This window comes from Sphaerodactylus townsendi, linkage group LG03 (assembly GCF_021028975.2).
Source record: "Sphaerodactylus townsendi isolate TG3544 linkage group LG03, MPM_Stown_v2.3, whole genome shotgun sequence".
Classification (NCBI taxonomy): domain Eukaryota; kingdom Metazoa; phylum Chordata; class Lepidosauria; order Squamata; family Sphaerodactylidae; genus Sphaerodactylus; species Sphaerodactylus townsendi.
Genome location: NC_059427.1, coordinates 115872281 through 115894379, shown reverse-complemented (window position 1 = coordinate 115894379; position 22099 = coordinate 115872281). Strand labels below are relative to the sequence as shown.

At 41.4% G+C, this 22099-nt stretch overlaps 1 protein-coding gene across 1 annotated transcript in view; it reads left to right on the top strand.

Moving 5' to 3' along the window:
- Nucleotides 1-31: 31 nt before the first annotated feature.
- Nucleotides 32-22099, top strand: part of MAP2K4 (mitogen-activated protein kinase kinase 4) — a 66450-nt gene continuing 44382 nt past the window's right edge. Inside the window, 2 exon segments of the mRNA XM_048488360.1 lie at nt 32-393; nt 19783-19885. Coding sequence (XP_048344317.1) covers nt 306-393; nt 19783-19885 — 191 coding nt within the window. The 5' untranslated portion in view covers nt 32-305.

The window sequence follows — 22099 nt, the reverse complement described above, 5'->3', positions numbered from 1 at the left end:
GCGGGGTTATCTTTACGCTGTGAGAGTGGGAGGGGACGGCGGAGGAAAGCGGAGCCCCATCGGCTTCAGGGGTCTGGCGGTGCTTTGGGTCCGTAGGTGCCAGGGAGGCTGGCGCCTGTCGTCCCGAGTCGGGGCTCTGGGTGTCCCGCCAGCTGCCTGGGGCTGAGGCGGGCGGCCGGGCGAGCGGGACGGGGAGGGGGCCGGTCCGCTGCGCTGCTCCTGCTGCATTGCAGCCTCCCTCCCTCCCTCCCGCCGTCCGTCCACCCATCCGTCCCTCCCTCCCTTGGCGAGTGGCGCGCTGCACAATGGCGGCTCCCAGCCCGGGTCCCGGCTCTGGCTCCGGCCCTGGTGGCGGGTCCCAGGCGGCGCACACGACAGTCAGCAGCATGCAGGGTAAGGGAGCCCTCCCCGGGAGCGCCAACCGGGCCCGGAGCGGCCCTGCAGAAGCTCTAGGCCCTGCAGAAGCTCAACCCCCGGCCTTCTTCCTAGTCGAGCCGCCAGCCTGGCTGCAGGGAGAGGCGGGAGTGCCCGAGCTGGGCAAAGGAGGACCAGGCCTTTCCCGAGGATGAGAGGCCTTGAGCGCGCCCCGGGGTAGAGGTGGCGGTCGGGTCAGTGCAGCGGGAAAACAGGGAATACCCGAGTTTACTGGCACAGTATTATATACCGTGTGTGAAATCTATAGGCGGACGTGTATGTGGGAATACGAGACGAGGAAGAGAACTTCGTGTGTCCATAAACGCAGACTGGAGGGGAAGGAGGGTTTGGGCGAGAATAATAGGGGAGAGGAAGAAATGTGCATGTGGGGTGGGGTGTGTATCCTTATGGATGTTTGAAAATACACCAAACTTCTGTGGGATGAGTTGGAGAAAAGTATGGCAGAAAGAACAGTCAGAGAGGTTCTTGTGTGGGTGATTTCCAGTTGTGAGAAGAGAGCAGTTTGGGGAGTCATGCTGAGATATAAGTACAGGACAGGGTGTGGGGAGGATAATCATCAGGGTGTGATCATTTGAAAGAGGAATTAATATGTAAAGCACAAGGGTTGTGAATGCAAAAGTAGAACAAGCTGGGCATCCTCCAGGATATTGTGTGGGATGACTTACAAGGTGTATGTGAGGAAGAATGCATGCATTAGAGTTGCAAAGGATTGCAAATGTCTTTCAGTATGAACAAATTTCCTGGGGTGGGTAGGGTAGGATAACACATGTTAGATATTCCTCAGTGTTTTTGTGTGCCTGTTAGGAGTGTGAACCTGAATGAATGAATATATATATATAGATTACATATGAAGCTTTTGGGAATTGAAGAGTACTGTTAGTACTGTGAGACATAGTTGTTTATTAGAGGGTCTGGATCTTATTCCTAGCCACATTAAGAGTATAAAGGTAGTACAGCAGAGTGGATGTATATTAGAATGTGGAATGTGGGAGGTCTTTTTCTCAGGGTCTTTGATTTCATAAGGAAGGAGAAGGTATTTGAGAGAAACGAATATGCCACTACATGGCTGTGACTATGCCAGTCAAAACTTCTCTTTCAGAATGCTTAAAGAGAGAGTTTAATGTGTCAGAAGCCATTTAGAAAAAAACATTTGTTATTGTATACTCTGCAGGTGCGTCTAGACATTAAAAATTTGCAGTACTTTTAGTACAATGTTAAATTGATACGTTTTGTAATACTGAAACTAGGAATGGTGCTGATGAAGAACTATGAATTACTTATTTAAATAATTGCATCTGGTCGTTCTTACTTAGTGGAATTATGTATTCTCCCCACTAAAAATTATCATTGCCAGACCACACGCCAGGACATTCTCAGTGTTGGCACTGCAGCTTTGGAACAATTGATTTTATTACTTCTACTGTGTGATTTTCAGTTCACAGCATCTCCAGAATCTCAATCTGCAGGGCAGGGAGAGGTTTTCTTATTTATACATTTGTGTCCTGCTTTTCTCCCCAGCAGGGCCCAAAAAGCAACTTTCATTTTTTCCTCTCCTTTGTTTTATCCTCCCAACGTCCAGTGAGGTTTAGTGGTTGAACTAGGAACTGGGAGGTCCATGTTCAAATCTGTGATCTCCTATAAAAGCTTGCTGGGTTACCTTGAGCCAATCACAATTTGAGCTGCAGTGTAATTTTTTGAGGGGGGGATTTTGAGCTGCAGTGAATTTGGCAGGAGCAGTGCGGAGAACATCATAGTCTATATACGAAAACCTTTCTGTCTGTGGGAACATTCAATGATTTCCACCTAATGCTTAGAAATATATCAGGACTCCTTATCTTGAAAAAAAGATAATGTTCTAGATGGCCAACTGTTTTTTAAACACCCTTAATAAGCTATTTAATCTGGCTGAACCTTCAGGTTAATATTGTTGAGAACATCTGCATGGCTGAGATTGTAATGTTATGAACATTTCAGGATCTTAGATATTTTCAGTAGCCTTGTTTATTTATTATTTTATTAAAATATTTAACTTTGCCTTTCCTCTTGTCTCAAAGTGGCATACAAGTAATAATTTAAATATTGCAAATTAAAATCAAATACCTACACCTTCCAAAAGGGTACACAGTTCATACTGTTATCCAAAACCTGAAAAATAAGCTAGTTTTGCTGTGCTTCCTGATGATCCCCAAGGAGGAGGCTCCCCTCACCTAAGGCTCTGGAGGAACAGCCATCAGGCCACTGTCTGAAGACCTGACCACACAAAAACAAATGGGAGGACATGGCCATTCGTATATTTAGGTCCCAGGCCATGAATGGCTTTAAAGATCACACCTAGCATTTTCCATTGAACTTGGAAACAAATATGAAGCCAGTATAACTTTCGAAATGGATAGCATATGTTCCCATTGATTGGCCCCTGACAATAATCATGCTGTTGCATTCTGGACCAGTCTGCAGTTTCCAAGTGATCTTCCAGGAATACCCAGTGTAGAGCTTGTTAGAATAATCCAACGGATGTTACAAAAGCACAGATTAGCATGGCCAGCTCATCCGAGTCTAAGAAAGAAGGGAGTTGGAGAACCAGATTCAGCCGATAGACGTTGCTCTTATAGCTTTTGGAGGTATATGATGGCACAATCTATTAAAATCTATTAAAACATCAACATCTTGGGCAGGATTTGTTTGGTTAATGAATGCATCCTCATAGCTCTTGGACCATTCCACCTAATACCTTTCCACCTCCTTGCTTCTTCCCTTTGTAGAGATGGGAATAGCAATTGATTCCTGAAGATATTAAAAGCTTTAATAAATGGGGCAGTGTGTTCTGCAAGGGTACTGGCTACAGTGCCGTGAGACTATTGATTGTTTCTTCCTGCCCTCCAATGAATTCAACTAACCTTTTTCTTTCTTTGCCTAAGGCTCTGTTATAGCAATAGTTGGTATATATCTTTGTCATTTGTTCACTGTTGGTCCTTTTCTGCCTCAAGGAAATATAGTTGAATTTCAGCGTATGTAGCTTTTTAGCACTGGATAACAAATCATGTTATGTGTGAATAGGCTTAGTGTATTTCCAAGCTGTTTCAAATGCCAAAGAGTAGATTCTTTCCTTTAAATTTGCATATGATTCCAAATCCCTTGTTTTCAGTTTGAGACTGAATGTTTGCATGAACTTTTTTGGTCTTCTCAAGCTGTCTAGTTAGGGAAGCAATGTCTGAACCTATATTTTAACTAATGTTTCATAGAGTTTGAAATAGATTTTTATCTGTCTGTTCAGAAATGAACAATTAGCAGTCTGGCCTGGAGAGTTCACTATTTATTTTTAAAAGTGCATTGCACCTTTTTTGTCAAGTGTTAGAGATAATATGTGTTTGATTTTATGTCACAGGATTTAAATTAGTATATATTTCCTCTCATTTCAAAGCCTTGACTGTCATGAAGGAAGGAAAGACTAGCTAAAAATGCTTATTCTCAAGGACGTTTTTAGGCATCTGGAAGACCATAGTTTCAGAGGGTAGCCATGTTGATCCGCGTGAAAAAGAGCTATGAAAAAGAGCTAGTTTTGAGTCTAGCAGGACCTTAGAGAACCACAAGATCTTCAGCATACAAGCTTTTGAGAGACAAATCCAAAGGTTTTGATGGCGGAAACTTTGCTTCTTGAAAGCTCATCCTGAAAACCTTGTTGGTGCTACTGGACTCAAAATGAGCTGGAAGAAAGATATGTCAATAGCTCCTCCCCCACCCGCCAGTTTCTAAGTTAAAATCTTTCTAAGTTAAAATCCCCTGCAAGAGAAGACCAGGAGAGAAGGGTAGAGTTTAGCTAAATCCAAGTCTCATTCAAAACTACTCTGTCAACTGTTAGAACAAAGCACTCAGTTAAGATGGGCAATGTTGTCACTGGGGTAGCGGCCAGGACTGATGCCTAAATAAAGTATTCTTGGCTAACTGTACTTTATCTTTCTCAAAACTGCATCACAAATAATAATGGAAGATAGCCCTATCTTTGAATACCAGCTGTGATAAACTCAGTTGAAACTCATGATTAAAGACAGCATTCCTCTGCCTATTGGATGCTAAAGTTAAACTGGAAAGTCTGATCCACCATATTCTGATTTTGAGCTTCCCAGAGACCTCTAGATGGACTACATGAAGTGTTGCTTATGTTTCAGAAAGGCAATTTGAAGAGTAAGATTCCATGGAATAGCAGAAATGGCTATTGGTGGAAAAAAAATGAATGATTTTTCTTTTTAAAAATCTGATTTTTATTTAAATTGGATAGTTTTCTATTTAAGATACAAGACGCTTCAAAGGTTATTCATTATGAAATAAGGATTAGTTATTAATTATGTGGCATGAGGCTGTATACTCATGCAATGTTTAAAATTTTGGGTAGATTAAGTCCATTAATCTATTTATAATGTCATGCTCTTCCGGAGGGTTTCTGTACAGGGGCGGAGCGAGGGGGAACTGCGCCCCTGCCATGCCCCCATCCGCCCCTGCCGTGCCCCTGTGGCGGGTGCCCCCGATGCGTTGCGCACCCCCCCGTCCCCTTGGCACTACGCCATTGGTTCTGTAAGATTATTTTGGGCAGGTTTTTTTTTCTAGAAGATATGATCACAGTACTTGGTTTGGGAATTCTCAAAACTGTAAATTTGTGTCTGCAAAGATAACATGCCTCTTCATGATAGCGAATAAAATAAACATATACAGTTGAGGAAAATACTTTAATCCCATTGGTCCAGAATTAACCCCTTACCCCTTAAGTGCTAAGTTTCAAGAAGCTGAATGAATAGAAGTTTGTTTGGAGTGGAATAGAGCTGCACAACAAGCTAAGTATGAGGAGGGTAGGGCAGATAGTAAAAATGAAAGTGAAACTTTTTGAGTAGAATACTCTACAAGTCTTAGGAACTTTATGAATATAGCCTTAGCTTTATCGTGTTATTTTCTCTCTGGAGGAGAAAACCTATAATGGCAGGATGATGTGAAAGAGTATAGAAAATGATGATTTAAATCTAGTCTGAGTCATGATTTAAATCACGATTTAGTTAATTTCACCCAGGTACTTACTGTTTATACCGTTCATATTTTTATATGTATGATTTTGCACAAGGTCTGATACACACTCTATTAACTACTTAGCTAGCTGGTATCCTTGACACCCAGTGTGATCTAGTGAAACAAGAGACAGAACTAGATTCCTGGTTTGAGTACCCTAGCGATGTATACAAAGTACTGGCTGGTCCACAGTAATTCCACTCTAACCTCAGTTCTACTACAAATGGCAAACATGGTAAACTTTATAAAATTAAGTTTGTACAATATGAAGTCATATGAAGAGCACATTATATATTCTGTGACTTCATGTATTTGTAATTCTGTTGGAAGCAGGTAATTTGGTGTTAGCCACAGATTCATCATTTCAGTATTTTCAGCTTTCATTTAAATAGCTTAGATAGTGTGCTTGAAAAATTTTGCAAGCCAGAGAATGGTGAAACACAACTTTTAGTAGAAAGACAGTAGGTGCCAAAGCTATGAACAGTAGTTTGCTTGTCCCCACAGTTATCCGAAGTGGCATAAATTATTCAAAATAAATTAGATAACAGTATTTTAATTGACATATTTTATATTAGTTAAATTGCATCTGTGTGTGGTTCTTTTGTGAATCTGAAGTAATTTATCTTGGACCATGTGAACAATAAATCTTAATTAATTACAATGATGAACTGTACATCCACATCCAGAGGCATTTAGTGCCCGTCCTCTAGTTCAAATATAAACATGGGAAGTCTCCCCAATACACTGGTGTCCAAGATTAGTATCCCCATGCTCACACTTACCAACTTCTCCAGGGTTGCCCAGCTGATCAGCGCTGGCCCTTCCAACCCTCTAGAGCACCTCCAGTTCCTCTAGGACCTAAGCCCTGATCAAGAGGGGTGAGGAAAGAGCTGGGCAGCCAGCAGAGTTGGAGGCACAGCTATACTGTTCTCAGAGTTGGCCATACTTGTCACCCAGCCTAGTGAGAAATCAATGCTTTGAGTAAGTTGCATCCACTGGCCCACAGCTGTTACAGGCCATTTACTTGCCCGTCTTAGGTCTAAGTCCACCACAGTGGCATATCTTCAGAAAATTGCACTTAGGGCAAGCATTGAAATTGTGCCCCCCCCCCCCCCCCCCAAGACCAGCTCCAATGGGGAAAGACAATATCAGTTTACAGATGGGACTGCATTTTAATTTTTTTTTAAGTTAGCATTCTGCCCTCCGCTATCAGGGCCTGTCCCTTGAAAAAACTGGTTGCATGCAGTGAAAACACTTACCAAAGCTTTGCCACAGAAACCTGGAGCCCTGACTAGAATCCCTGATTGCCCTGATTGCGGGCTTACCTTGGCAGCTGACTTGTATTATGCATGCAGTGAGTAACACGAACAGTTTACAAACAGATGTTGTTAAGCAGGTATCCAGGTGAGTGATGAGTGAGCTCATGGTGGAGGTGGCTGCAGTGGCCGCCTTCACACTCCAACGCTGGAGTTTCTGCAGGACTTTCTCTGGAGATGATGTTGCTGGTTGGCTGAGGAGAGGAGGGCAGCCAATAATGCGGGCCTAATGCAGGGACCTGATGGGAAGCCACACTGCTGCAGCCAGGCTAATAATGAACTCCAGGGCATAGGTGGACATGATGCCAGCACCAACTCACCTCACAGCCTGCCTGTGGCATCCTGTGACAAATGGAGGCGGCTGGACGAGTGGGTGACAGTATAGCCTGTGGGCCCTGTGTTTTGCCATTGCACGGGCCATGACCTGGCTGACACTCTCTGGCACTGCTCCTTCGGGGCTGATGTAGCACCTGCAATGTCACCATGGTGAGTGCCCTCATCTCTCACCTGCACACCTGACCCCTGGTGAGGTGGGGTACCTTCAAACCTGGGGAAGAAGTGGGTGACCTGGAAAGGCAGCAGCTCAAACTGTTTCAGGTAGTGAAGGCTGGCTGGGAGCAGCTCAGAGGAGGAGGTGGTATGGTGGCTAGCGTTGGTAGACTTCTTGTCTCGCAAAGAGGTGGCCAGGGCACTCTTCAGGCAAGTGGCTCCTGGGACATGTGCTCTGGCTTGCCCCACCCTGGGACATGTGCTCTGGCTTGCCCCACCCTGGATACATCCCTGGTCAGCCAGGGTAGTAGCCTGTTAAAACACTGGGATGGGGAGGACCAATCCTTTTTGTTCCCAACTCCCTGCTAAGCTTCTTTGCCTCCTTTGGGGTGATGGGTGAGCCCAAGACTGAACCATCCCATTCTATCCCTTTAAAAGGCAGGTTTGGGGCAAGCCAAGGTAGACAGGCCAGGCTCCTGCCCTGCGGCTGGGGAAGAGGGCTTTGGGTGAGACTTAATCTCCCTTCCTCTTCAATTGCTGAGTCATCCCACCAGCCTACTGAAAAGGACTGTGGAAGACACAGCAGCCCTGGATCCTTTTATTTATATAGCTATAGAAAACCTGTATTTTTGCCACAGAAAGTATCATATAAGACCATGATTAGCAATATCACCATTCGTTCTTAAAATTTTGTCTTAGATTAGCAATAAACTAGCACTTAACATCTGTAGTTGACCTGATTTGGACATACATAGTTTCTTCTGTTGGTACGTTGGACATTACAACTCGTAACTTTTCCTCAATATTGTCAAGAAAGCTGAGCTCATTGGAAACCTCTCTATGTACTGCAAGCTAAAATTCTGCCTATGTAAAATCTTTATTCAGTGTTTCAGAATTTTTTTTAAATCAACATTAAATGTGATTTTTAAAGGTTTTGTAAATCTGTAATTTCCAGTAAATGAACTAGAACTTATCTTTTTTGCTTTAGGCTTTCAGATAAACTTCTGTGAAAAAGCACAAAGTAAGCTATATGTTTTATAGTATTCTGTTGTTTTTTATTTGTATATCATTCTTGGTATTGGGAATGTGTCCACTGTTGAGCTTACTGATTAGCCATGCAGTAGTACATGGGCAAAGCTTCCATTTTTCATTTTGATTTCAAGTGTGATACCATTGTGTATAATTCCATTAATATGCCTTGGGTATATTTATTAGGGGAATTTATTTAATTTGTTTTTACCTTGCGTTTCTTCCAAGGGGAATCCGAAACAGCTTACACCAGCTTTTCCAAAACTTTTTTTCCCATGGCCCGGTTATTTTAATACCTCTCCTCCATGGCCCACTAAAAAATTTATGGCCTATTTATTAGTAAAATAAAACAAATTTGTATGTCACCCTGCCATACATCTGCCTGTGCTGGCTCAGCAGGGGCGAGCTCAGCCCCACACAGGGCCTTATCTGCATACAGTGGTGTCAGGGAGACTCCTCAGGGTGCCGCTTCCACCCCGATCTCCCTTGTGTCACCAGTGTCTGCCGCAAGCTGCGGCTCCGGCCCTGGTCCCTTTCTGAGTGGTCGGCTGGCTGGGGAGGAGCCCCGAAGCTGCTATATCATCCCAGCTGGTCCGGCTCCAGGTGGATGATGCCCTCAGAGCAAGGACTGGGGTGGTCAGCCCCAGCCCCAGACATTAGGTGACCCACCATTTGGGAAACACTGGCTTACATCATTCTCCTGTCCTCCTTTTTCTCCTCACAACTGCCTTGTGAGGAAGGTAAAGCTGAGAGAATGTGACTGGCCCGAGGTCACCCAACTTCCATGGCATGACTGGGGAGTCAAACTTGGGTCCAGCACTCCTAATAAGTATATTGCTCTGTCTGTCTAAACTGGCAGTACAGATAAATAATATCTTTTATCCATTTTGGCAGGGTTGCAGATTGAGATGGAGGACATTCTTTTTTGCTTTCTGTTAAAATGTAGTGGCATCCTTTGAATGAAAGGTATCAGCTTAAGATAATGTTGAACTGCAACTGATTCATATAAAGAGCCTTTTTAAAAAAAAACCCAAGTGGTTATTTCAAAAGGCACTTGGATTTCAGAACTTCAAGATTCTCCTCCTGGATATTAAACTGCACACAAAGCTGCCTTTTAGTATTGGTCTGTATCTATTTTGACTGGTCACAACTTTTCAGCAGTACAAGAGGTCCTTTTTAAGCCTTGCCAACTGCAGGTACCAAATTGAGTCTGGGATCTTATCAGCCCAAAATGTATATTCTGCCTGAACTATGGTCCCCCCCGTCTGAAACCAGTATTGCTTCGTATGTACCCTTGGAGTTACAGAAACAACTTTTCTGAAAAAGTTACCAGTAACACCCCATAATACTAAAACCTCTAAAGGTCAGAAATTGTTAGCTCGCATTTGTATGACTAATGGAAGCTCTGCTCAGTTAATTTTTTTCATTGTTTCATTCTCTTATGGATTTCATTTTTAATTGTTGTGTTCATTATGTCATTATGATTGCCTTCCATGCTTTAGTGGGATCTTTATTGGACACCAAAATGTCCCATTGCTAGCAAATCTTTCTACTGGATAAACCCAGTTTAGTGAATAAAAATCTTGCACACAGACTACATACATTTATCATTTTTATTTGAAGTTCTTGAATGTGCATATTTAATCTAAAATGAAGAAATGCTTGTAAGATGAATTGGTATTCTGTAATATATGTTGGGATTTGATATTTTCTAATAAATTTGTTGCTGTCAAACGTATGATCTTTAAAAAATGAATTTATAGAGATAATTTTTAAATATTGATTGAGTCTTTAGAATAGCATTACAAGAGGTACAGAAAAGGTCCAGCTTGTGCCTGCTGTTGTGCCATCATGCTTCCAAATGGAATACTTTTATTTTGCCTCTCTTCCAGCGCTCGTTCTTGTGAAAGTTCTTATTTTTAACCAACAAGGGACACATTTTATTCCCAGTAAAACTAAAGAGTCATGTATTATTGGGACTAAAAATTTTCAGGGAAGTGTGCAGTATTTTTCCTAAATAGAATGAAAAAATGCCATAAGAAAACCAAATTAACATACTTATTTATCGCAAAGTGCCAACACAGCAATTTAACCTGAATTCTGAGGTTTTAGTTTAGAAAAAACGGTTGGCTCCGAGGCATGCGTTACTCAGAAGTGAGCTTAGTGGTAGTTGGTGGCTTTGCTTTGAAGCAACCATGCAACTCTTCCAGTGGGTGAATCACGACCATAGAAAGATTTACTCAGAAGCAAGCCCCATTGCCAGCACCCGAGCTTACTCCCAGGTAAAGGATCGTGCTTTAGTTCTTCGCATGAAAATCAGTGGGGTTTTAACAACGCTTAACAGGATTGCCTAGACTGCTTCCCCAAAACTAGGTCTTAGGTTTAATGCCCAGCAGCCCAGGCCAGCCTAGATGTGTGTGGGGGGACTCTGTTTGCATGTGCCCACAGAGAGGGCTCTGAGTGCCACCCCTGGCACCTGTGCCATAGGTTCGCCACCACTGCTCTATATCCATTTCCACATGGGTCATCTGCCCTGGGTTCAGTGCTATTAGACAGTAAAGTTTTTTTTCCTTCTTGCCTACAGCACCATGGTGCATTCATGCACCTCCCTGTTTTTTTCCCAGTCTTTCTCAAATCTGCTTTGCTCTGATGTTTGGGAGGATATAGCCTGGATGGTTGCCATTCAAGTGGGGAAGTTAAGATTTTCCTGCCTGCAGAGCAGCCATTTCTGCTGACTCTGGCCCATGGTGGAAATTAAGCCTCTCAGGGGGGTTACTTAAAAAAAAATCTACCATAGAATATATAGATAACCAGTTTTATCAATATGACTGAAAGGTCCTCTGAATTGCCAGCTTATTTTTAAAGAGTAAGTTGTCCTTTCCCTTGCAGGGATATTTATTTATTTATTAAAAACATTGATTGGCTAACTTTCTATGTTATGGAATTTAAGGTGACTTAACACAGAATACATCAAATAAAATACATAAAAGAATTTAAAAATAATTTCAGGCTGTCATTAAATTAATCAGTCTTCACTTGCCTCCTAAAGACTGAAAGTGAGAAGACTGGGCTTGCCTTGCGGGGGATGTCATTCCATAATTGTGGCACTGCTACTGAAAAGGCCTTTTCTGGTGAACCCACCAAATGAACTTATTTGATCGATGGGGCAGTTAGGAGGGCCTCTTTCTGGGATCTTCATTCCCAGAGAGGAATATATGGGAGGTGACAGTCCTTCAGGTTCCCAACCTGCAAGCTGCCTAGAACTTGAAAGGTAAAAATCAACACCTTGATTTTTGCTGCTGTACTTTAGCTGCAGATGTACCAGCAATGGGGAAACTGCACAAGCTCCTCTCTCTACAGAAAGCACCTATGGGAGAAAGAACTGATTGTGTGGTGTTTTTTGGCTTTATATTATCTCCATAATGGTAGCAGATTTGTTGCAGTAGGGAATTCTAAGCCTCTTGCAGATAGCTTATGCCCCATGGATGCTGAAGTCTCTGTTCTTGAAAATGTTGTATAAATTGTGACTTCTGCCAACCAGATGCTTGCATCAAATTATGACTTCTGCTTCAGCCACTTTTTCTTTGGCTTCTGTGTTCTGTCTGTTGCTAGAATTCTTTGTCCTGTGATTTTACTATTCTTTCTATGTTTAGCAGATTGTCAGCCCAGTCCAGTTTCCTCGGGCAGTTGGAGTGGTGCTGCTGATATGCCACCTCCAGAAGACTTCCTGGTGGTGTTGGGAGGCAGGCAAAAGATACCACTCACCCCCCACCCCCGCCGCTGCCTGGAAGTCCTCCATAGAGTTTAATGGAGTTACATCACTTTTGGGGGTGGTGTAACTCTGAACCCCAGGGCCCTAGTCTGCTCCAACCCCAGAAATGCCATCCAAAAAGGATTCCGTTTTGAAGAGAGTTTAGCAGATGCTTCTTAAAAAATTATCGAAGGTGTCCACAGCATTACAGCTCTAGCAGAATAAAAAGATGGTGGTGGACAACATAATGTGGAAAAGATGTCACTGTTTTGCACATTTTTATTTATTTGTAATCAGTAAGGTTCATCAAACTTACATGAACCATGGATTGATTTGTGGACATTTTACAACTTTCTTATGCTGCTGCTGTTTACGCTAGACCAGGGGTAGGGAACCTGCGGCTCTCCAGATGTTCAGGAACTACAATTCCCATCAGCCCCTACCAGCATGGCCAATTGGCCATGCTGACAGAGGCTGATGGGAATTGTAGTTCCTGAACATCTGGAGAGCCGCAGGTTCCCTACCCCTGCGCTAGACCAAAGCACAGTTAGCTGGATGTCAGTTCAGTTAACATGTAAATTAATTTAAGTGCTTTAGTACTGGGTTCTAAAACTGGCAGTCTTTATTGTAGAGTGCCATGTGTGTCTGTCAGTTCATGGAAATTTTAAAGTTTGGCAACATACCAATGTGAATGCACAGCTAATGTGTACAGTTTGAAACTGATTGCATTCCTGGTTTGAAGGGCAAGGGCAAACATTACCATGCCAGTTTAGATGTTACTGGAAACCAGTTTGTTCTCAACAGGATGCATGAAATGGTTGGTCATATAACACCAATCATGTTCAGGCATTATTCGGAGCTCAGCTGATAGACAGCAAAAACAACAAATTAATCTTATGAGGCATATATTTGTATAATGTTGTATATCAAGATTCTTCTGACAGTTATCTTTCAGCTAGCTGTGTTGAAGAGCAGGAGGGCTCACAGGATTGATATTGTGAAATTATACAAACAAGAACTATTATTATTTATCACAGTTGAAAATTTATTTACTTCACTTATACCCCACCTTTCTATCCAGTGAAGACCCAAAGCAGTTTACTTTATTCTCATCTCCATTTTACCTCACAACAGTTCTGTGAGGTAGCTTAGACTTACGAGATTTGAATACATTTGGGTGGGATTCACCATCTTTCTGTACACAAGAGGTCACAGTGCTTTATTAGGGAAAGTCTTTGAGATTAATGCAGCCTTGACTGTCTTGTTTACTCCCCTCCTCTTTGACTGTCAGATCAACAACTTAAAAGACAAGTCCCTGAAATGGTGCCTGTGACTGCCGTGGACATGCTGACACCTTACTGTCACTCTAGAAAGTGGGCAAAGCCAGGGCTTTTGCTCTGAAGTGCTTCTGATTGGCAGTTAGAAGTTTGATTTGCTGTGCAGGTTTTTAAAAATATCGCCTTGGCAGCAGCTGCTACTACATCACAAGAATCTGCACTGTGTTGCGGCAACCATTTAACAATTGTCTCTGTGGCAGCTATGTTGTGGGAGCCTTTTTGTGGCTGTGCCTACCACGCTGTGTCACAATTCAAAAACTTCCCCCAGGCTCAAAAAGGTTGGGAACCTGATTAAAATATTACAGCTGCTTTTCTTGCATTCTTTCCAAAAAAGAGAGAATTTCCCAGACTTTTCAAAATCAGTCTTTCATCCCATTCTCCAAAAAGGAGAATGGGGAGGTGAGGGCAGCAGAATATATATATAGCAGGAATGGCCAAACTTGCTTAACATAACAGCCACATAGAATAAGCTTCAGATGTTTGAGAGCCATAAGACATGAACGATAGTACACGTTTTTCATTACATTCACATTTTGTTACAAACTTTTAATATAAATATTAAGAAATACACCTGTATAATAATTACTCATTTATGTAATTTCTGTTAACATTAAATGAGACTGCCAAAAATAAAAACAAGGTTAAAAACATATTGTTAATAGTACTTTTTTGGCTAAAACTGTAAATGTTTGAGCACGGCTTCTGATTGACTATTGTAGATTTAATTGTTTGTTTTTTAAATGTTGGTTTGGCAGTAGCTGCTACCATAGTGCAAGGATTAACACTGTGTTACTGAAGTTAAGCTGTGGCAACCATTTGTGGCTGGATCTGCCTTCTGCAGCAGCCATTTTGTTGCTGCACCCACCATGCTGTGTCAGAATTCCAAATATGCCTGAAGGCTCAAAGATGTTGGGGTTCCCTTCTCTAGAGTTTTCAAGCACTGGGAAAGGGCTTTGCAAAGACTGCCAGAGGTTCCTGTTTCCAAGGAATACTTTTTGTGCCATGATATCCAACAGAAATCATTTTAAAACATTCTGTGTGCATCTTCTGTTTCTGCACATAAGGTCTGCTAAATTGTTTTAGAAGTATTAGAATGAGCAGTAAAGATGGGAATAAATTCAATTAGAAGAAGGAGAAGAGTTGGGCACATTATGCATTACCCACTTACCTTTGACTGTTCACTTCAGAGTGGGGTTCCTCCATGGCTTTTTGCAGATCCGAGTTGATCTGCCATTTTGACAGCCTGCAGTTGCCTAGTTTTTCCCAAGCAACCATTTGTGGGGGCGGGGGGTTGCCATCCTTCTCCCCTTGATCTGCATTGTAATGAGGAACTAGAGGGGAAGCAGCAGAAGGCCATTGCTTTCACATCCTGCACATGAGCTCCCAAAGGCACCTGGTGAGCCACTGCGAGTAGCAGAGTGCTGAACTTGATGGAATCTGGTCTGATCCATCAGGCTCTTTCTTATGTTCTTATGAAGGGTGGGGGAGAACTGGCATTTTTCAACCAGTTTCCATTATGCCCTTTGCAAACCCAACTGCTGAGAATCAGTCTCCACAGGATCTCCTGCAAAAAGGCCCCTTCCTCAATTTCTCCCAGCTACAACCCACCCGCCTTTTCCTTGATTCCGCTGCTTGCCACCTTCTTTTTTTGTGTATGTTTTGTCCAGTATTGTTTCATTTGCAAGATAAATTGTTGAATTGAAAGAACACTGGCAGTAAGACAATAAAAACCTCCTTGATTGCTCTGAAATGGGTGGAACTTGGATGGAGGAAGGCAGAAAGGTAGGGAGGAGCAAGAAAATCTGAAGAGAGTGTAAGTCATTGCCATCTCTTCCACTTCTCCTTCTTATCAAAGATAAAATTCAAGTTTTGCCTGTTCTTTAGAGCTGCAGGGCTTCTGGGATCTGCGGTACTGTAACTGCAGGAGTGATCAAAACCTGTGTGCAACCAGAAATCAGCCCTGAAGGAAATGTATGCTTACTGCAGTACAGACTACACTTGTATAATAGGACTTTATTTTTATTCTTTGCCTTTCTCTAATTTGAGGAGTCTCAGAGTACCTTACAATTACAATTTGGCTGCATGCTTTAGAAGTAGCCGAGTTGTAAAGAGAAGTTGGTCACTAGAATTCCTTCTGTGTGTTCATCAGGGACTTGGAGCTTGTGTTTTTCAAACAGCAGTCCCTTTACCTACATGATAACCACTTTTAAAACTCAAAAGTCTGCTGTTTTACAACAACAACAAAATAGTTAAAAGCTAACTGGATGAGTGTAACGTAGGTATTTGGGTTGCATTCTTAGGACTAAATGAGACAATCTCAGATGTTTTATCTTATACCCTCCCAGCAATTAAAAAAAATTAACTTATGGGGAGACTCAATTTGCATTGAGACTCTGGCACATGGTGGGGTGGGGTGGGGTGGGGTGGGATAGGGAGGGGAGGGGAGGGGAGTTAAGCCTTACCCCCAAATGTTGTTTTCCTGGCCTGAAGTGGCCCAGGAAAACCACTGTCACCACGGTCCAACTCCAGCTCAGGGCACTGGATGGCTGAAGATTGCTGCCAGCTTCCAGTGTTGATTTCTGCAACATAGGTACTTCTGCCTCTGACCGCCGTGCCCAGGTTATTGACTCCCTTTCTGGTCTTGCTGTCCCATAGCGAAGTGCAACAGCATAGCCAGTGACAAGGATGCACAAAGTGGGAGATAGGCCAGGAGAGGGGGAAACCCACTCCAAAGATCAGCCTCCCCGACTACGAGCCTCACATTATGTGGCTCACAAGCTACGGTTTGGTCACTCTGATATATAGTTTGTCCACATGGCTAACTTTCAAATTATTAGTTGAGTAAAATTTGGTGAGTAACACTTTCTCAGCAGTCGCTCATCTGGATTGTATCATTTTGCTGAACCTGTTGATTATAGAACACTGTTGTGGAAATGGAAATGGGCACAATCTTTGTGTTGTTTGTGGGAAATGATTGTATTCAGCATATAATAGTCAATAGTAAAAGGTAAATGTGCAAGCATTGGGTCATTATTGACCCATGGGGTGACATCACATCACAGTGTTTACTAGGCAGACTGTTTACAGGGTGGTTTGCCATTTCTTCCCCAGTCATCTACACTTTACCCCCAGCAAGTTGAGTACTTATTTTACCATCCTTGGAAGTATGGAAGGCTTTAATCGGCTACCTGTAATCTTCCTAAAACAAGACATTATTCTTCAAATGCAATCATTTTGTTTTAGTTCCATAAAGTTGCTCTTAGGACTTAATACTAATGGTGAAATCACTGTATTAAATGCTATGTTTATAACAGCATTGTTTTGGCTCCCAAGAAAACAGAAAGAGATATCAAACTGTCACTTAGTAATTGTGTCTGTGTCCTAATTTAAGCATAGTAATTCGTTTGACTCCATGTGTGTCCCAGATCAAACAACTCAGATTAGTGTTTAATAGATTCAGTCCATTGATCTGTCAGTAGAAAGCACTGATGATCACAGTTCTTCTCCACTTTCCCCTCTTCACCCCTTCTGCCCCTAGGAAAGTTGATTTCTAGGAATTTACTTCCTTGGGGTTGGAAATGACTTGTGCTGTGGGAGTAGGGAAAGCAAAGATGATCTGTGGTCTTTGCATGAATATCTGCCATTGTTGTGCTAGCAGGTTGCTGGATCTAGCCCAGGGTGTCCCACTTAGATTGCAAATTCAAATTAAAGAACCAAAACCAGGAAATGTGTGGTGAAATTTGGGGGGTTGTGTTTATTTTTAATAGTCATTTCATGGTTACCTGCATTCAGGAATGAAAAAATGTTCTTAATACAGTTTGGAATTCTGAATATTTTTTTTGAAAAGTCTTCTCAGCTTTTGGAAATAAATAGAGATGTGAATATGTAGGAAAATTGGGAGATAGTCTCCTCTTATTGGAAAAATGGGACTTTGAGGAGTAGTTTTGCCTATAGAAAAATAAAGCATTTATATTTTTAAAATTCCATAAGTATAACGTATACACGGTTTTATATACTAAGTTCTATATGATGCAACTGCCGTTGTTAAAGCATCAAAATGGTTTTAATAAGCAGACATTATGCACATTTTGTTTCTCCTCAAAATTTCCACACACACCTCCTGCCAAAAAAATCCCCATCCCTCCATAACTCCAACATTTCCAGAAATTTACTCCTCTGGAAATAATATAGGTAATGTCCTGCAGATGTGTAGGTTGTATCTTGTAGATCTGAACGAACACACGCGCGCGCGCACACACACACACACACAAATTCATCATTCTTTAAAGGCCTTGGTGATATTATTTGGCCATATGATATCTGGACAAAATAGCAAAAGTTGCTTTTGAACTCTGTTGTTCCTAATCTGCTTTATTTTCATAAGCCTGAAAATGGGAGGCCAATGGAGTTCCCCTGACTAGATTTTTGTGCTGTTATCTGGCCCACTGTTCAGTTGCTTGATATCATCCTTCATTTCCCTATATAGCAGATTAAGGAAGAAAAATTTCTGTAGTTCTTTTGAAGTGTGGTATTACAATGTGGATTAATAATACAATGAGGTGAGCTGTATTTTGAGATTTAACTATTCAAAAGTCTTCGTATCTGGAAATGAAAATTTTGTGCTGAACTGTAATGTATGTATGTAGTAAACCAAGATGGCTAGGTGGCAGTGCTATAAAAGAAGCAACTTTTTCAAAGCACATGCAGTACTAAGAAAGTTAATTAGAAACACAAATAAGTTATTTTGTAGTTTACAGTTGAGCTTTCAGATTCTCAAGCTAGAGTTTAGAAGGGAAATCTCCTGAGGTGTCCAATTGATTAATGACAATATCTTATTTTTTCCCTTGGTTTTCATCTGGAGGTGAAGGCAAGTGGTTTATACAAATCTATGTTGGAATGTAACTGTAATCATGCTTTCAGTAAAAGGAGGTTAGATGGGGCCAGGGCCATCATTGTTAGGTAGAAATTTGGAAACAATATGTTCTTAAATCACTGGGGACGCTTAAGCTGCTTACTTAGAAATAAATTCCATGAACTCGTTTATTTGAGTAAGGGTCACCATGAGTCAGCTGTGACTTAATGGCACTTTTCACCACACTCTATAAAGAAAAAACATTTATTTTAATTTGATTTGACATTTTAATGCAGAAATTGAGCTAGAGAAGTATGATCTTTTTTCCTTCAATATTGTAAGGGAGATCAAATTAAACCAAATTAAACGCAGACTTACGCAATTTGTCTGCAAAAAATGTTGATTTTGCATTGGAAGTGTACTAAAGGGAAGTCTTCTTCTATGTTGCCTCATTATGCCTCTTACTCTTCATACTGGGACCTCCTGTGCTTCCTTCAGAGGAAGCTGTTGGTGTGGGCACTGAGGAGGCATGGAAACTCAAGCACCCAGTAAACATGGACCAACACTGGCATATTTTATTGCAACATAAATTGCAGAAAGTATCTGACAGGTTCCAGTAGTTATTATGAGCATGTGTAGTGGTCACCGGAAGGGCAGCCACTTACAATATCTTTGTGCCTTGGAAACTCATTCCTTTTGATGTTATTGATATTTGCTGGCATGCAATGTAATTTATCAGGAGGGGACAAAAAGCCTTTTTGATCAGGAGTTCCATATTTCCAGTTTTAAATTGCTTGTGGTCTGCAGCAAAACTGTGCATGTATATTGGCACTCATTGCCTTCAGATCCATGGAGATAGATACTCATTCTCTTGCATGCGCATGTATAGGAATGCAAATACATTTATCTAAATCGAGTCTGTGTATGCAGGGATGCACATTATTTCATAGGCAGAGATTCTGTCAATCACATACACAGCTGAACATCCTTCTTCAAAAGACAACAAAATAAGAGATTCCTCTTTTGCCAGATAACCCTGGCCAATATCTGTGGCATGATTCAATCTCCTGCTAGCATAAGGCTGTGACGCTGTTTATTTTTTAAATTGAAACTCGTATATAGCCTGCATGCTGCACCTTGCTGCTTTACCCTTAATGCAAAAAATATTGATATTAAAATATTAATAGTTAGAAACTAAAATTTTCAAAAGATTTTTCAATCCTGGACATTATTCTTAGCATTGCTATTGTAAAGGTAAGGACAACAATAGAAGAAGCTGTCTTGTCAGAATCTGGTTTGCTTAATGGCTGAATTTAGTAGAAAGCAGAGGAGTTTTACTCCATGGCTGTTCTGTTGCTAATGTGACTGGTATTGTCAAGTAATGTGTTTCGTTACGATATGAGATGTTCTTTCATATTGTAAGAAAGATACCATTTGATTCTGGTTTGTTTCAGATGCTCTTAGTACTCTTGCTCACGTTCTCTTGCTAACAAAGAGTTTTTTGTGTTTGCTTCCTCTCAGGTAAGCGCAGAGCACTGAAGCTGAACTTTGCAAATCCACCTTTCAAATCCACAGCAAGATTTACTCTGAATCCAACTGGAGTTCCTTTTCAGAATCCACATATGTGAGTATAAAGCCATGAGTTCTACTGGTTGGAACCACTTTGAAATAAGAAGTTAAATAAGTTTCCTTTGACTTGCATGTGCACTAGGCAGTTCCAATTAAGTGTAGCCTAGATTGAGATGTAGGGTTTCCCATTGATATAACTTTTTCACACATAAGTTAGTAAAAGCAAGTTTTTTCATATTATCTTAAATTGAAACAATAGCTTTGAACTACGCTTTAAAAGCCCTGTTGCTAGCTGGTATGTAATCCCTTACAGTTTAATCTCATTCACTGACCACTTCAATTGATTTTTCTATTGTTCAAGTTGGCAAACTTCCATTTACTTTTAAAAAGTATGTCTGGGACATTTTAGCACTTAAATGTAAAAGAACTTTTTGAGAAATCAAACTGACAAACAGGACTAAATGAATGTGCTTATACTGGCGAAACTGTCCTTAGGATTGCACTGAAAATGTGTTATAGACATGCTTGTGTAATTTGCTATTAAGAGGAGTGTAGAGCAATTGGACAATTTACTCAGTGGATTGGCTCCTGATACATAAACTTTTTATCCTCAGATCCTTCAGTCTGGATTGATGGGTGACCTCACAACCTATGAGTGTAGAAAACCAGCAAGCTCTTTGTGTTCTCTGTAAGGATTCAGAAATCTGACCGATGAAGAAAATCAAAGCATAGTCCTTAAGACTATGTTGCCTTAGGGTGTACATCAAGGGTTTTTGTTTTGTTTTTTGCTTTGCTGTGTATATTGCTACTTGTTCATGTAGCTCAGATTTTATACTTCCCTTATGGAAAATAGTTAGCATAAAATATATCATTTCTGTTACTTTTTAAAGAAGTTGCCCTTTGTTTTGATCTTATTCAAGAAATTATTGAAAAACGTAGCAAAGTATTCCTAAGATTTGTATAACGTTTTTTGAAAGTTAAAAAAATGCAGAGCTTTGAAACATATTCTTAATAAGATGTCATGTTGCCCATTCCAAAAGAGAAAGAATAAGATTTGGGCCTCCAGTAGTGTTTTACTCCATAACATGCTCGATAGTTTTTCAGAACTCTGAACCTCTCCTTGCCATGTTAAAGCTTATACAATCTGAACTCCTAGCTTTTCACATTAGCCTTGCACTCCTTCTCTATAATGGATTTTCACAGCTTTCTTCCTTCTTTGCCTTTTCCTCCTTGATGGATTTCCAGTTCATAAGAAAGAAAAATCCATTAATTCAGTGTCCATTTCTAATAGCTTACTGCATTAGCTTTATTTTCATCCAGTGATTTTTGATCTTCTAATTTCTCAATATGACTTCTGCTTTTCTCCTGCAGTTCCTTGCACCCAATCCTAACATTCTTAACTTCAGGCTCATAAAGACCAGGAAAATAAGAGAGAAATTATTTTTTGCAGTAATCATCTTCCCAAGAATTGATTCCAAAGAATGAATGTGGAATTGTTCTAGCCGGCACAGTCCAGTGCAGAAGATAAATTTGATGCAGCACATTCTGCACCAGGAATACAGAAGCAAACTCCTTTTTCAAAATAACACTGTTCTGTATTCTGTGAGAGGAGTCTTGCTTGATATAAAACCCATCTTGCTTGATATAAAACCCACCCGCAGGCGACGAGGAGGACACCGTGAGTGGGGCGGGGGAGGGCGCAGAGGCGGCTCTGTGCGGAGCCGCCTGCCGGCCTCCCCTTCGCCTGCTCGCACGCTTGTGTGCGAGCAGGCTCCCACCCCCACGCCGGCAGAACTCCTGCCGGCGTGGGGGCGCCTCCTGGCCATGCAGAAACGGCCTAAGATAAATATACTGAGGCAGAAATAAACTTAACTGGAGCACAGTCTTTTTTAACAGACAGAGGAGATGGGAAATGGAAGAATATTGACTGGGAGATGGATGGATGAGACAAATAAGGCAGGAGGCAAGAGAAATACACTAATTACACAAGAGCTTGGCACAGATGTTAATTTTTTGATTTCTACAGCACAGCTCTTAGGATTATTCAGTTATACTTTTAAGCCAATAAAGGCGTGCGTATGTATGTATGTATGTATGTATGTATGTATGTATGTATGTATGTATGTATGTATGTATGTATAATTCAGCTTAGGTGTTGGTTTCATAGATGCTACTCAGTTTGTACAGCTCTTATCTTAGATGGTACTGGCTTATGGTTTACTACACACAGGGTTCTAACATAGGCTAGGTACCATAGTACCCTCACTCA